The sequence below is a fragment of the Glycine max genome, chromosome 15 (genome assembly GCF_000004515.6).
Source record: "Glycine max cultivar Williams 82 chromosome 15, Glycine_max_v4.0, whole genome shotgun sequence".
Taxonomy (NCBI): domain Eukaryota; kingdom Viridiplantae; phylum Streptophyta; class Magnoliopsida; order Fabales; family Fabaceae; genus Glycine; species Glycine max.
Window position 1 is genome coordinate 51,394,035 of NC_038251.2, and position 14,330 is coordinate 51,408,364.

The 14,330-nt window shown below is 37.2% G+C and overlaps 1 protein-coding gene across 1 annotated transcript; it reads right to left on the reverse strand.

Moving 5' to 3' along the window:
- Positions 1–183: 183 nt before the first annotated feature.
- LOC100800880 (uncharacterized) lies at positions 184–11,144 on the reverse strand. Its single transcript, XM_003546770.5, has 7 exons — positions 10,585–11,144; positions 8,365–8,424; positions 7,960–8,208; positions 7,736–7,812; positions 2,939–3,015; positions 481–613; positions 184–391 (listed from the first exon to the last, which is right to left on the reverse strand). The coding sequence occupies exons 1-7, from the start codon at positions 10,991–10,993 to the stop codon at positions 236–238; spliced, it is 1,161 nt and encodes a 386-aa protein (XP_003546818.1). The 5' UTR covers positions 10,994–11,144; the 3' UTR covers positions 184–235.
- Between the last annotated feature and the right edge of the window lie 3,186 nt (positions 11,145–14,330).

Genomic DNA, 14,330 nt, shown 5'->3' on the forward strand with positions numbered 1-14,330 from the left:
TCTGCATAATAATGCTATAGTACATACAGATGAGTAAAAGCAGCTTCACTTCAGATACATAGCGAGAACCCTGCACCAGAGAAAATGAACACAACAAATTACTTGAAAGATTCAAAAAAGAAAAAATAGAGAGAGGATGCACACTCATGATTCCTTTACCCAAAAACCAAAAGAAGTGATAACCTGTAAGCAACTTGAAAAAAGAGAATGTTTCTTTCATGAAAGCTTCTGAGGCTCATTTTTTAAAATACATTGTCTCCTCGATACTCCTAATTACAACACTCAGACTGTCACCGCTTTCCAATGCTTTAACAGCAGCTCGGTGTGCAGCTCTATGCCACTTGAGCAAATTATAAGATTGCAAAACTGCCCATCTTGCTTGATTGGACATCTGCTCAATGCAAGAATGTCAAGGTTTAAATTTTAGCATCAGAGATAAAATATAAACCATCAAACCAGATGCATCAGTTGTGAAAAGACCTCAGCTGTAGACAATGGAGGATCAAGAAGAAGACAGATGCCTCTAAATAGATTTTCATCATTTTCTCCACCCTCTGCCTCACCGTAAACAAGAGCTTCAGCTGCAATGCCAGCAAAAAGCACCATGCAGTACCTAAAGCAATGGTTAGTGGTTCCTTAAAGCATCAGTATCACTTGTAAGGCTTAAAAAAACACAGGGGCACTGGGGAAGGGGACTCAGTCCAAAAATAGACACAGCTACTTGAAGGCCAAAAGGCAAGTTTGTAAATGACTACAGAAATACTGATCAGTGACCAGAATTGAAACAGGAGTCATTAATTGACAACCAAAGAAACTAGAGCTAGAAATGAAATCATTTAACTTCACTTTTACAGTTATGCAGATCCCTCCTTTTACTTTGGCTAAAGGAGATATCAAACTTTGAAAGCAAGGATAAATTGGAAAGTGTGCTTTCTGAATTCAATGGCAAAGAGAACTGTACTACTAAAGTGTCAAGAACAATTGAACTCAAATTTCTTGATTAATTTCCTCTAAACATCTATCACAAAGTAAATCCACCCTAACCAGTGCATCATTCAATTATACAAGTAATTCTTCTATCAGTTGTTGATTCAACATATATCCCGGTTGGAATTAGTGGTTAAATGCCTATTGGAAATTAGAATTGTACAAATTTGTTTTCAGATTAATGTACATAGCTATTCTTGTACCTAGAATACACCATGATGTACTAAGGAACTAGAATCATCCTTGCAAACACCAAATAGTAATCATTGCCAGTGTGTATAAAGACTACATCAGCTCAATAACTCTGCTAGATAACCTCTATTAGAAGCTAGTTATGATAGGTTAGTTAGTCATTTAGAGGGTTCCTTAGTGAGTCAAGTAGGTCATGATGTATGTAAATAGGAAGAGGGGTTGAGAGGGATTTTTTTTCATGTGATTTGAGAGGGAATTTATGTTGGTGTGGGAAAGTGCAGCCACTCAAAGCCCTGGGAATCATTTGTACTCTTTTCAGTTAATTGAAGCTTTTCTTTCTATAATTTGAGTCAGTTTCTATCAATTGGTATTATCAGAGCTCCAATGTTAGAGCCACGGGGAACTGTTCGTGAAATGATTCCTGGATTCAATGGAAAGGAGGGCTATTGGTGGTTGGTCAATGCAGAGCAGTATTTTGAGAACAGATTACCAGAAGAGATGGAACTATCATTGGTTTGTGCATTTGCAATAAGAGGAAAAGCTCTCAAATGGTGGGTTTCCTGGAAGGAAAGCAATCATAATGCAACAAGGTGGACCTTTGAGAAGGCTGTGCTTAAGCAAATCCAACCAGAACTTGGACATTTCAGTCGACCCACCACCACCAACGGTTTAATTCTTGGACATTTCAGTTGACCCACCACCACCAAAGGAACCACCTGACTTGGATTCAGACACGAGAGCCAATGGGTCATTAATGTGATGAAGCTTGGGGTCTTACATATGCTGACCAAGCACCCACTGCCGGAACTGTCAAACTTTGGTGCTCATATGGTGGCTGATATAATTTTGGAGACAGATGAGGATGAAAGTGGGTGTTTTTCCTGAGCTGATGGAGACTAGGGCAAAATTGGAATTATAAACAAGGTCAATTGTTTTACCTAATGGACCAGGCCCCAACCATTGAAGTTGGTTCTCTCCAAACACTCATGGACCAAACTCAACAAAGTGAGGCAAAGAAATGGGCTTTAGTGATGAAGGATGAGAAAATGAAGTAGACAGTTAAAGAAAAATATGGTGTTAACTTTGTTTTTTTGAAATATCAACTCAATAAAAAAGAAAACAAACTAAACACATCTTACATTCTCTTGCTACATATTTTCCTTGAATAAAAGTAACACTAGGGCGGAAAAAAAGTTGCATCCAATACAATCATGCTGATAAGGGTCCATAAATCATGACTAAATCATATGGTATGGGAATGTAGAGAGGAGTTTCTCTTATCTGTGTTCAATAAGCCCTAAGTATATGGAAATGATGCTGTTGTCACAAAGTTGTTTTGTGGTGCTACAAAATATGCAAACACTTTAAAATGTGCCCTGGTGTTGGAGTTGGACCTAGAAAGGCCAAAGGAATGGTTTTTTTAGGATGGGAAGTGGTGTCAAGGGATGGTGGTTCTAAATTAGCCATGTGGATGTAAATTTGTTGGAATTAGTAGTTAAATGACTATTGGAAATTTGGAATTTGTAGCAATTAATTTTCAGAGTCACGTACATAGCTATTCTTGTACCTAGAATATACCATTACCATGCATGTACTTAGGAACTAGAATCATACTTGTAAACACAAAATTTGCCATAGAAATAAATACTAGACCACCCGAGTAACTCACTTGAGCTATTCAGAAAATTCATCTTCATAATCCCTAAAACTTTCTAATGTATCACTTTAACTGTTACTATAACTATAATGTTATACACACCTGTCAAAAGCTGTACCATCAAGTCGGCCTTCAGCAAGGTCATTGGCAACTTTTTCGTCCCAAAACTGAGTCCCTGCCTAAAAAATACAAATTTACTGCAAGTAAAATTATGTTAAATACTTAAAGGAAAAAATTAAAGATTAAGGATTTCCTATTTACTGCAAGTAAATAAGGAAGCATACTGTGCAAATAAAGATTAAAGTAGAAAAACAGAAAATAAAAATCTAGACTTAATAATTGTTAAGTATAAAAGTGTAAACAAGTACAAGTAATACATAATTGATGACACTGCAGCTTGATCACTGAAGTCACCTATGAATTAATCAAATCTTTCGGCGGAGTCAATTTTCAACAATCAACAGAAGATATACTAATATTGGTATTAATGAATATGAATATAGTATCTTATAATGTCAGAGGGCTTAGGAGAGGGGTCAAATGGGGGGCTATAAGGAGACTAGTCAGGAATCAAAAAGTAGATATGATCTGTATACAAGAAACTAAGAGGGAGTAAATTGATAAGGCCACATGTCATGCATTATGGGGGGATTCAGATATTGGCTGGGAATTTCAACCAGCAATAAATACAGCTGGTGGCTTACTTTGTGTTTGGAGTCAGTAGGCATTCAAACTGGAAAGAAAGGAAGTGGGCAGTGGATTTATCCTATTGGAAGGAGTCTGGCTAAAAGAAAACCAGAAAACAAGTGTAGTCAATATATATTCTCCGTGTGACAGCCAACAGAAGCGGATACAGTGGGATTCTCTTAAGCAACTGAGACAACTAGATCCCGAAGGTCTATGGTGCTTCATGGGAGATTTCAACAGTATTAGGCATCATTCTGAAAGGGATGATGTGTCTTACAGGGGAGTGGAAGCTACCAACATCAATGATTTCAATCAGTGGATAGCTGATGTTGAATTGGAAGAAGTACCTTCAGTGGGAAAAAAATTCACGTGGTTCAAGCCAAATGGGGCCACAATGAGTCGACTGGACAGATTCCTAGTATCCCTCAATTGGATTCAAAAATGGCCAACCTGCACCATGTTCACCTTAGATAGAAATTTTTCTGATCATTGCCCAATCATGCTCAGGGCTAAAGTCATTGACTGGGGGCCAAAACCTTTTAGGGTTTTCGATTGTTGGCTGAAGGATAAGAGTTTTATAAAGGCAGTCACAGAATGTTGGACCAGCAATCAACCAAGGGGCTGGGGGGGTTTCACTCTCAAGGTAAAAATAAAGAAACTTAAGGAGGCCTTGAAGGTGTGGAATAGGGATCTGAATGGTGACTCTCTCAAGAAGGTACAGCAAGTTGAGGCACAATTGAACAGGCTGGAAGAAGAAAGTATCAGCAGACAGTTGACACCTCAAGAGATGAATACTCGTAAAATGCTTCAGGAGGAATTATGGGCAGCAGCACTTTCCCATGAGTCACTGATGAGACAAAAGGCCAGAGTAAGATGGATCAAAGAAGGGGATTGTAATTCACGGTACTTTCATTTACTAACGAACTCAAGACGTACAAATAATGCAGTCAAAGGAGTACTAGTAGATGGATCTTGGGTAGATGATCCTGCAATAGTGAAAGAGGAGATCCGGAGTTTCTTTAATAAAAATTTCAGCGAACCGGACCAATGCAGACCAGTTCTTAATGGAGTGAGATTCAAGAGTATTGATCAGATACAAAATGATTTGCTGGTGGGACCATTTAATGCGGATGAAATAAGGGCGGCAGTTTGGGATTGTGGAAGTGAAAAGAGTCTTGGGCCGGATGGACTAAACTTCAAATTCATAAAACAATTCTGGGAGGTACTCAAGCCAGATTTCAGTCGGTTCATTCATGAATTCCATGCAAATGTGGTGTTCCCTAGGGGCAGCAATGCTTCCTTCATCACTTTGATCCCAAAAGTGAAGGACCCACAAAATCTTAATGAATATAGGCCTATATCACTAATAGGCTGTATTTACAAGATTGTGGCAAAACTCCTTGCCAATAGACTCAAGAAGGTGATGTCACATATAATAGATGAGAAACAATCTGCATTTATTAGAGGAAGACAGCTTATACACAGTGTGCTGATAGTTAATGAGGCACTTGAGGAAGCAAAGAGGTGCCACAAGCCATGTTTGGTGTTTAAAGTGGATTATGAAAGAGCATATGATTCAGTCTCTTGGGGCTTTCTTTCCTACATGATGAGGAGGCTAGGATTCTGCTCTAAGTGGATTAGTTGGATAGAGGGATGTCTCCGGTCAGCCACAATTTCTGTTTTGGTCAACGGGAGTCCTACAAAAGAATTCACACCACATAGAGGCCTAAGACAAGGTGACCCACTAGCACCTCTCCTCTTTAACATTGTTGCTGAAGGTTTAACTGGTCTCATGAGAGAAGCATTGGATAAGAGCTTTTACAGTAGCCTCTTGGTGGGGGAAGACAATATACCAGTTAACATCCTCCAATATGCAGATGACACCATTTTCTTTGGCGATGCCTCAATGCAGAATGTGAAGACAATCAAATCCATTCTGAGAAGCTTTGAGCTTGTATCTGGGCTAAAGATAAATTTTGCGAAGAGTAGTTTTGGGGTAGTAGGGAAGTCTGAGCAGTGGCAGGCTGAGGCGGCACGATACCTGAATTGTAGAATACTGTCCTTTCCTTTTTCCTACTTGGGTATCCCCATTGGGGACAATCCAAGGCGTAGTCGGTTATGGGACCCTATAATCAGAAAATGTGAGAGAAGATTAGCTACATGGAAACACAGACACATATCCTTTGGGGGGAGAGTGACACTCATTAATGCAGCCCTAACAGCGATTCCTATTTATTTCTTTTCCTTTTTCAGGGTTCCGTCAAAAATTATAGCTAGATTGGAGGCAATTCAGCGACAATTCTTATGGGGAGGAGGGATGGAGCAGAGAAAGATAGCTTGGGTTAAATGGAGGACAGTCTGCCAACCAAAGGATAAAGGGGGTCTTGGTATTAAAGATCTGAGGACATTTAATTCAGCTTTGTTGGGTAAATGGCACTGGGATTTATTTCATAAGCAAGAGGAGCAATGGGCAAAAATACTGTTGTCAAAATATGGAGGATGGAGGGCGTTGGAGGAGGGCACAAGAGGAAGGAATGACTCCATTTGGTGGAAGGACTTGGTGATAAATCTGCAACAGCAACAGAATTTGGTACTTAAAAAGGAAACTGAGTGGAAGGTGGGGGGTGGGGATAAGTTCAGATTTTGGGAGGACCCTTGGACACACAATGCTGTACCACTAATGGACAAATATCCAAGGCTGTAGAGGATATCATCCCAACAGAAACAAATCATCAGCCATACGGGGACCAACAACAACAATGAATGGGAATGGAATTTAGTTTGGAGGAGGGCACTTTTTGATTGTGAAGTACAAATGGCAGACAATTTTATTGAGGAATTATCACACCAGCAGATACAGCCAAATGTGGAGGACAAATGGAGCTGGAAGATAAATCAAAGTGGATATTACTCAACAAAAAGTGGTTATGATTTGATATGGAGAGAACATATGGCAGCTGAGCAGAATTCAGACTTTGTGGACTTATGGAAGCTTAAAATTCCAGCTAAAGCACAGGTGTTTGCTTGGAGATGTATAAGGGACAGACTTCCTACAAAGATGAATCTAACAAGGCGACAAGTGGTGGTCAATGACTTGATGTGCCCATTATGTGGAGAGGTAGAGGAGGAGGCTGCTCACTTATTCTTCAACTGCCGCAATATCCTACCCCTATGGTGGGAGTCTTTATCTTGGATGGGCTTAACAACAGCAGTACCTCAAAGTCCTAGGGATCATTACTTGCAGCACGTGCCCGACTTTGCAGACGGAAAGAAACTTATAAGTTGGAAATGTTGGTGGATCGCAATGACATGGACAACTTGGAAGCTTAGAAACAGAATAGTATTCCAAAATGCCATTTTTGATGGAAGATGCAATTCTAACTCTTTGGACATGGCTTAAAACCATGGACAAGGATTTTGCAATTCACTTCAATCAATGGTCTTCTAACCTCAAGGAAGCGTTTAGGAATTAGGTGGGAGGAAAGATAATGAATTTATGTAATAATTCCACGAGTTTGCAGTTTGGTTATGTACTAGCAATCAGCTGCACAATGTGGAATCATTTGTATCCTTAGTACATCTGGTACTTCTAATATATAATATATCTATTTTTGCTGAGCAAAAAAAAAAAATGGATAATATTCAGTCATATTCAGCACACAAACAATTATACTCTGCAGTGAAGGATTAAAAGGAAAAAGAAACTGTCTTCCCCATTGTTCTTTCTCAATAGTTAAATTCGCTTTTGTTAGTCTTCATTTAATGTACTGATGCAGTGCTGGACAACAGAGACATTTTATAGGAAAATCTTCAAAATATTGTGCCATGAAAGAACAAGTAGAAGTATTGTTCTCCCTCTAGGGATGATTGGGTTGGTCAAGTTCAATGGCCTTCACTTCACCTAAGTGAGCTCTAAGAAAAAGACCCCCAATTTAGACCTACCTATATTGCTGTCAGTTAATATAATGTGTGAATAACTGCCCAATGTGCTAGATGATGAAGAATGAACAGAACAGTATGAGAGACAGAGAGAGAAGGAAGAGAAAGGAAGGGGGAGGAGGGCAGTGTACAGAGAACAGAGATAATGACTCAATTATAATATACCAAGTATCTCACTCAAAAATAACAAATGTAAAATAGTCAAATAGAAATAACATATTTGGAGACTACAAATAGGAACCATCAGAACCAATAGTGTCATATCATGAATACCTGTCCTTGGATGCCCATTTGCATTGCAACTATTGGGTCTAAAATCACCCCCCGAATTGGGCAACCCATAAGGTAAGCTGAAATGTCATAAGGATGGACCTTGTAAGATGTAATATATATGGCAGCACAAAGAGATCGGCAATCAATTAATCAAACATGATCCAAAATGTATATCCCCCATACGTGACCATCAAAATCCATTAAAATAAACAACAGTATTTAACCTGTTAGTAGATGTCCAGCTTCATGAACAAGAATCCGACGCCTATATGGTGGCCAGTAACTTGAGATTTGAGCTAAGCAGGTACCACCCAGAAGTATAGCATCTGCAGCAGCTAGACCTAATATCACTGCAAGGTTGGGCCTGAGGTCAATTCCTTGTGATATAAGAAAGGACACCCCACCAAGAAAAGCAACCAAAACAATGCTTGAACCATCTGAAAGACCCCACTTCTTAGGAGCAAGTTTAGTCACTGCACAGAAGGAAGGAAAAATTATATAGTACAACTATTTTTCAGCTACATAGAATTGTATCAAATGTTATTCATTCTGACATAACATGACTGAACTGGCACTTTTAGCAATTTACAGCTAGGGGGGAAATATTGTGCAGAAATTCATATTCAGACCTTCCAAACCAGTAGAGGAGCTCAAGACATCTGGTGTCACTTTCCTCGGTCCCTCCAAAACTGCAACAAGATGGACACCAGAAAAAGGGGGAGAAAAGATAAAGGAAAAAAATACCAGTTAGCGCATGAAAAAGCTTCACCAGAATGATTATAGGAAACAAATAATAGACAAGGAAAAAGTCCATACTAAATCACTAAAAAGTATCAATTTGGTAAAATTATTATAAAAAAAAAAAAAAAACAACAACACACACATTTAGGCATTTAGCCAGAAATGATAGCTTTGATTTACAGATAGAAACACAAAACTCAATCTTATGACTTTCATCACATGCTAAGAAAAAAATCATTAATTTCTCAGAATACATCATCTGTGTGAATGACAGCAGACAGCTACATTACTAAATACAAGTCCACAGATCCCAGAAACTCCAACAAAAGCACAACTGCTGAAGGAAAATACACATATATGGTACTTTGAACCAGCATTATCAAATAGCAGCCACGGCAGCGCCATGGCATTACAGAATGGTGGAATCTGTACAAAAACACCATGAAAGGAGAATGGTGTGACGTTGTTAGTGTGGAGGCTTATGGAAGACACAATACATGTGATGTCCATGGTGAATTGTGATAGTTTCTACTGTCTAGTTTCAAGAGAACTTATAATATTATCCCTAAGTTTGTGAATTATGAAACTTTCAGAGAATTGTATATGTTTCTAGTTTATTGTTCTTTATATATGTAGCTGCCATGCTTCCGCCAAAGTCCACAATGTCATCTGCCATAATTTTACGGAAGAATTTTGGCTTGCCTCCATGAGCCACAATCCCCCCACAAATAATATTCCCTCTGGTCCTTAGTATAAGGCATAGTTTAGAAGGAATTGGTGATCCTTTTTATAAGGCATTTTAGAATTTCTATGAAGTATATTTAATCTTTTTTTCCATTAGTTGTCCTTATTAAATATTTTAAGTATTTGTGTTTTTTTATTGATAGTGGTGCACAATACTCTTGGACTTGATGTTTTCACATCCCCCATAACAAGTTAATAATTATTAATAAGGGCATAATTAATATATTAGTAACATTTTTTAAAAAAATTAATAAAATAAACTAAATTAATTACTTTTAATGGTATGTGTGATTGATGTCCAAAGTGTCTTATAATAATGACCAAAGGGAGTAATACTGTAAATGAAAAATTGAAATCGGACAGTACATGATGGCAACAATACAGTAGGAGTAAAAATTGCAACAATAGCCCTAATAGGCACTCACATCACATGTATCCAAAACAATACTATGTCTTGTACTTTTAAAATTTCACTTAATATTGTCCAGGATCACCTCCCCTGAAAGCTCAAGGTCTAAGGAGTTAAAGTGTTAAACAAAGGCTCGTGATTGTTTATATCTGACAGGTCACTTTACCTTGTACTGAAATTCAATACAAGGAATCAAGAAAACTACTTGATCATGGAGACGCTGATATGATATTATGATGTTAGGTTGTTAGCTGATATGTTATTATTGCTCTATCTAACACACAACTCTACCTTGTGCCGAAATTCAATAAGGAGGCAGCAAGGAAACTACTTGATCACAGAGGCCCTGATATAATACTTAGAATGAACTCTCCTCCTCAGTTAAAGATCTGTTAGGTAAAACTGGTGATTGGTTTTATAACTAACAAAACTCTGATTGAAATTATGATCGAAATCCAATGTTAGCACAGCTAATGTATTGCCTCCTTTCTATACAAAAGGGTACAAAAATGGCTTACACTATGTGCCTATCTATTTTGAGCAGAACAAATTATGGGGAGAAAAAAAAACTATTTCTATTAAGACAAATTTCAGTCACACCCCTTAAGATTTAGCAACATTACCCTCAATACGCTATTTTTTTTTTCTTAATCTTACACAGATTTTCCTTAATTTATATGATAGCATGTACCCTTCCTATTAATGTAAACCTCTGAATCTCTTATGGTGCTACATGAATTAAAAGACATATATTACACCGACTCCCCTTTTTATTTGTTATCCAAGAAACACATTACACCATGTACCCTTACATGGAGTTGTTGTAAATGTTAAACCTTGTGGAGTGTCAGTGTTAGTGTAATTTGGTTAACAATTTTAATTATAACACAATATACTACTATTATTACTAAAATTACCATAAATTAAGAAGGAGAAAAAGATGAATCAAACTCACCAATGTTTCTGCATTTACCGAAATTGGGCAAGAAACCCCTATCTCTGAGGAACCTGTAAGCGTTAGCGACAAGTTTCATGTCATCAGCATTCAAACACGTGTCCAGAACCTCCCAGTCCCTCTGCGGCCCGAACCGCTCCAACTCGCCGAACCGGAGCCGAGTCGACTCGCTCGACGGAGAACCGCCGTTTACGAGCGGCTGTTCCGATTCGAGGGACTTGAGGAACCGCAGGGCTCCGGCGAGGTCCTTCCGCTTCACCGCCTCCTCGTACTCCCGCCATTCGCGGAAGGCTCTTCTGCGTACTCGAGTCGCGGCGGGGAAAGTACGGGAAAATCCGAGGGAAAACGGAGGGGGGGCGAGAAAGTGAGGAGAAATTTGGAGGTTTGGGAAAACGTTGGGAAGTGCCATGAAACAATGAAGCAGTGAATAGCTGTGTGTGTATTTAGTTTGTGAACCGTTCAATGAAGATACAACGGATCGACGTTATAAGTTCTTTTTTGGTTGATTTGGTAGATGAATGCTACAAGGGAGAACATACTTTATAATGAGGTAAATCACCAATTTTGTCTCTTTATTTGGTCCATAAGTGTGTAAATATATTGATAATCATACCGTTGAGTGAAATTTGTTTCCATTAACTTTTTTACAACATGACATGTGAAAGTGAGGAAGTAATTTTCACATCCAATATTGTGTAGATCAAATTGTTAGTTTTATCTTAGCACACAATATTACATGTGTCTTCTATACAAGAATTCCTTCTTTAATTTCCTTTATAATCCTCTTTTTATAATTCTCTTTTTGGCGTCCTGTCGTGTGTCTATATTGAAAACAATTTCTAGCGGTAGCACTTTTTTTTCCTTGTTTCTTCTCCTTCTTCATCCTCTTCTTTGTGGCACCATCGACATCCTTCACATTCTATTGAAACTCTTGTGATACCATTCACATTATATTAGTTTGTTCATAATTGATTATATCATATATTGGCTTGTTTATGGAAACCATGAACAATATGAACAATTGCTATCCTTTGAAATTTCAAAATCGAAAACCAAAATGCCTTATTAAGGATTCAAAAATCCTTTGTGGTGGCTTGCGATGGTGGGAGAAGGAGAAGAAAGGATAAAACAAGAAACACATTGTTCGGTTGTCTATGCCGACGTTTATCGTTGTGGTGTTGATGATGATGTCAGAGGCGGTAATTCACAACAAGATGATGTATCAGAGTGTTTGGTAGGTCTGAACGACCACTTTTCTCATCTATCTTGGATTTTGATTAATAACAATAAGTATAAATTACTGATGTTCTAATGAGTTTTTGACAAGTGAATAGGATCAAGTGTTAAAGGACTTAACAATATTTTGTATCGTCCTTACTCTAGAAAGAAATTGCTCGATTTAGTATTTATCCAATGTCCAACGCGCTAAAATCAAAAGGCGTGCACTCAATATGGTAATCAATGTTATACATTGTGTTTTGGTTATCTTTCGCGTTCAGCTAGTAAGAAACTCACACCTTTTAAAATGATCAACATTGAGCAAAAAGTTTGTAATAACCAGAAAAAGGGAGTACACGTGTTATATCTTATACAAATTCATTTTGTCTCTTTTTATTTTAAATTGCTAACATTTGAATTTAAGGAAATGACATAATAGAAGAAAATGGAAGGTATTCACAGAATATTCCTTTAAAGGTTGCTTTCGACGAGGGCAAGGAGCACATAGTGTTGTCTGTACTATCGTTCAATTCCTCGCAAATCAAAGCATGTCATGTAACCTTATCATCTAGTGTGAGACAATGGTCTTTTCAAGGAATCGATGTTGATCGCGTAACGAATCTTTCACTAAAGTCTATAAAAGACAATCTCTACCCAAAAAGCAAAAAGGAAGAAAAAACTGACGAGAAAGCACAAATATATCTAAAGCAAAACTCTGTTGAAATTGATGGACAATTGATATAAATTTTTCACTAGTTTATTCTTTGCTAAGCAAATTTATCTTGTATTTGAGATTTATTGTTTATTTACTCTTTGAGTGTTATTGAATACTTGTATTTATTCAAACTACTATTTGTAAAAGTCATGAGTGACTTAGTGTTAAATAATACTTAGTTTCTTAGATTTAGAGGGAGTCTAAGAAAGTGACAGAAGTGATATTAAGAATAGTAAAGCCAGGAGTGGTAGGTCAAAATACTTGTTTTGTAATCAAGTTTTGATTAGTGGAACATTTTACTATTGAGTAAAATAAAACTGGACGTCACTCAGGTTGAGTGAACCAATATAAATCAAGTGTTTTTACTTTTCTCGATAATGGTTTATTAAGTGTTCTATTAGCATTCTCTATCACTTCCTAATTACCAAGTATTTATTTGAAATACTATTTTAAGGACTCTCTTTTATTATGTCACTGGACGATCAAGCCTGTCTTTATTAAAACTTGTATTCACTTCAATAAACAACTTGCCAAACATATACATTTCTATCTATATCAACATTAAAAGTTGTGAATTTTTTTTTCTTTGATATAAACATTATTCAACTCCCCCCCCCCCCACCCCTTTAGTGTGTTTGTTGTTATTTCGGTGTCGCTTGGAAGTTTTGCTCATAGCCTTTGATGGTGAAGAAAAGAAGGAGATAGGAAACAGGTGAAAGAAGAGAAGAAGTTTTCACTATCATTTTAGTCCAAAAAATTATGCGATGATGTGGAACGTCTCCTACACTGTGGATTTGACACATCAACAAGGACATGCCACGTATGCACTCAACATTAACAGAAACGAAAGAGACTTTATGGTAGGACTAAATTGTCATATATTTACAAAATTATAGACTAAATTGACAGTGAATGTAAAATACAAAAATTGATCATTTACCTGATTTGTTGTGTCTGGACGACCACTTTTCACATCTATCTTGGATTTTGATGCTTAACAATAAGTATAAACTATTGATGTTTTAATGAGTTTACAACAAGTACGCAAGATCAACCTTATAAAGGACTTATCTATAATCTACATGTATCGTCCACACTCAAGAGGTTAATGCTTTGTTAAATATTAACTGGTGTCTAACACGCTAAAACCAAAAGCGTCCATTCGTGACAACAAACAGTGTTATACATTGTGTACTATTACCACATGCGTCCAATCAGTATGAGACTCATACTAGTTCAAAATGATCAACACAGTTTGAAAAAGCTATGATAGCCGAAAAGGAAAGTGCACATATTCTCTCTCTTGGATTTTAAGTTTGTCTCTCTTTATTTGAATTGTTAACATTTGAATGTAAGGCAATGAAAAAATAGAAGAAAATAGAAGGTCTACACAGAATATTCCTCATGGTTGATTTCACCAAGTACAAGAAGCACATGCAGTTATTTGTACTATTGCTCATTTTCTCGTGAATCAGAGCATGTCGCATAGTCTTATCTCCCAATGTGAAAAAATAGTCTTTTCAAGGAATCGACACTAATCTCATAATGGGTTTTTCACTGAAGTCTATAAAAGGCAGTCTCTAGGCCAAAAAATGACAAAATCATTACGAAAAAATGAAAATATCTTTGGAACAAAACTTTGTTGAAATCACTAGACGACAATTTAAGTTTTCATTTGTTTATCCTTCGCTAATTAAAGTTATCTTGTATTTTAGTTTTACTGTATATTCACTCATTGAGTATTATTGAATACTTGTACTCATTCAAACTACTGTTTTTGAAAGATAGGAGTGACTTAATGTTAAACAATACT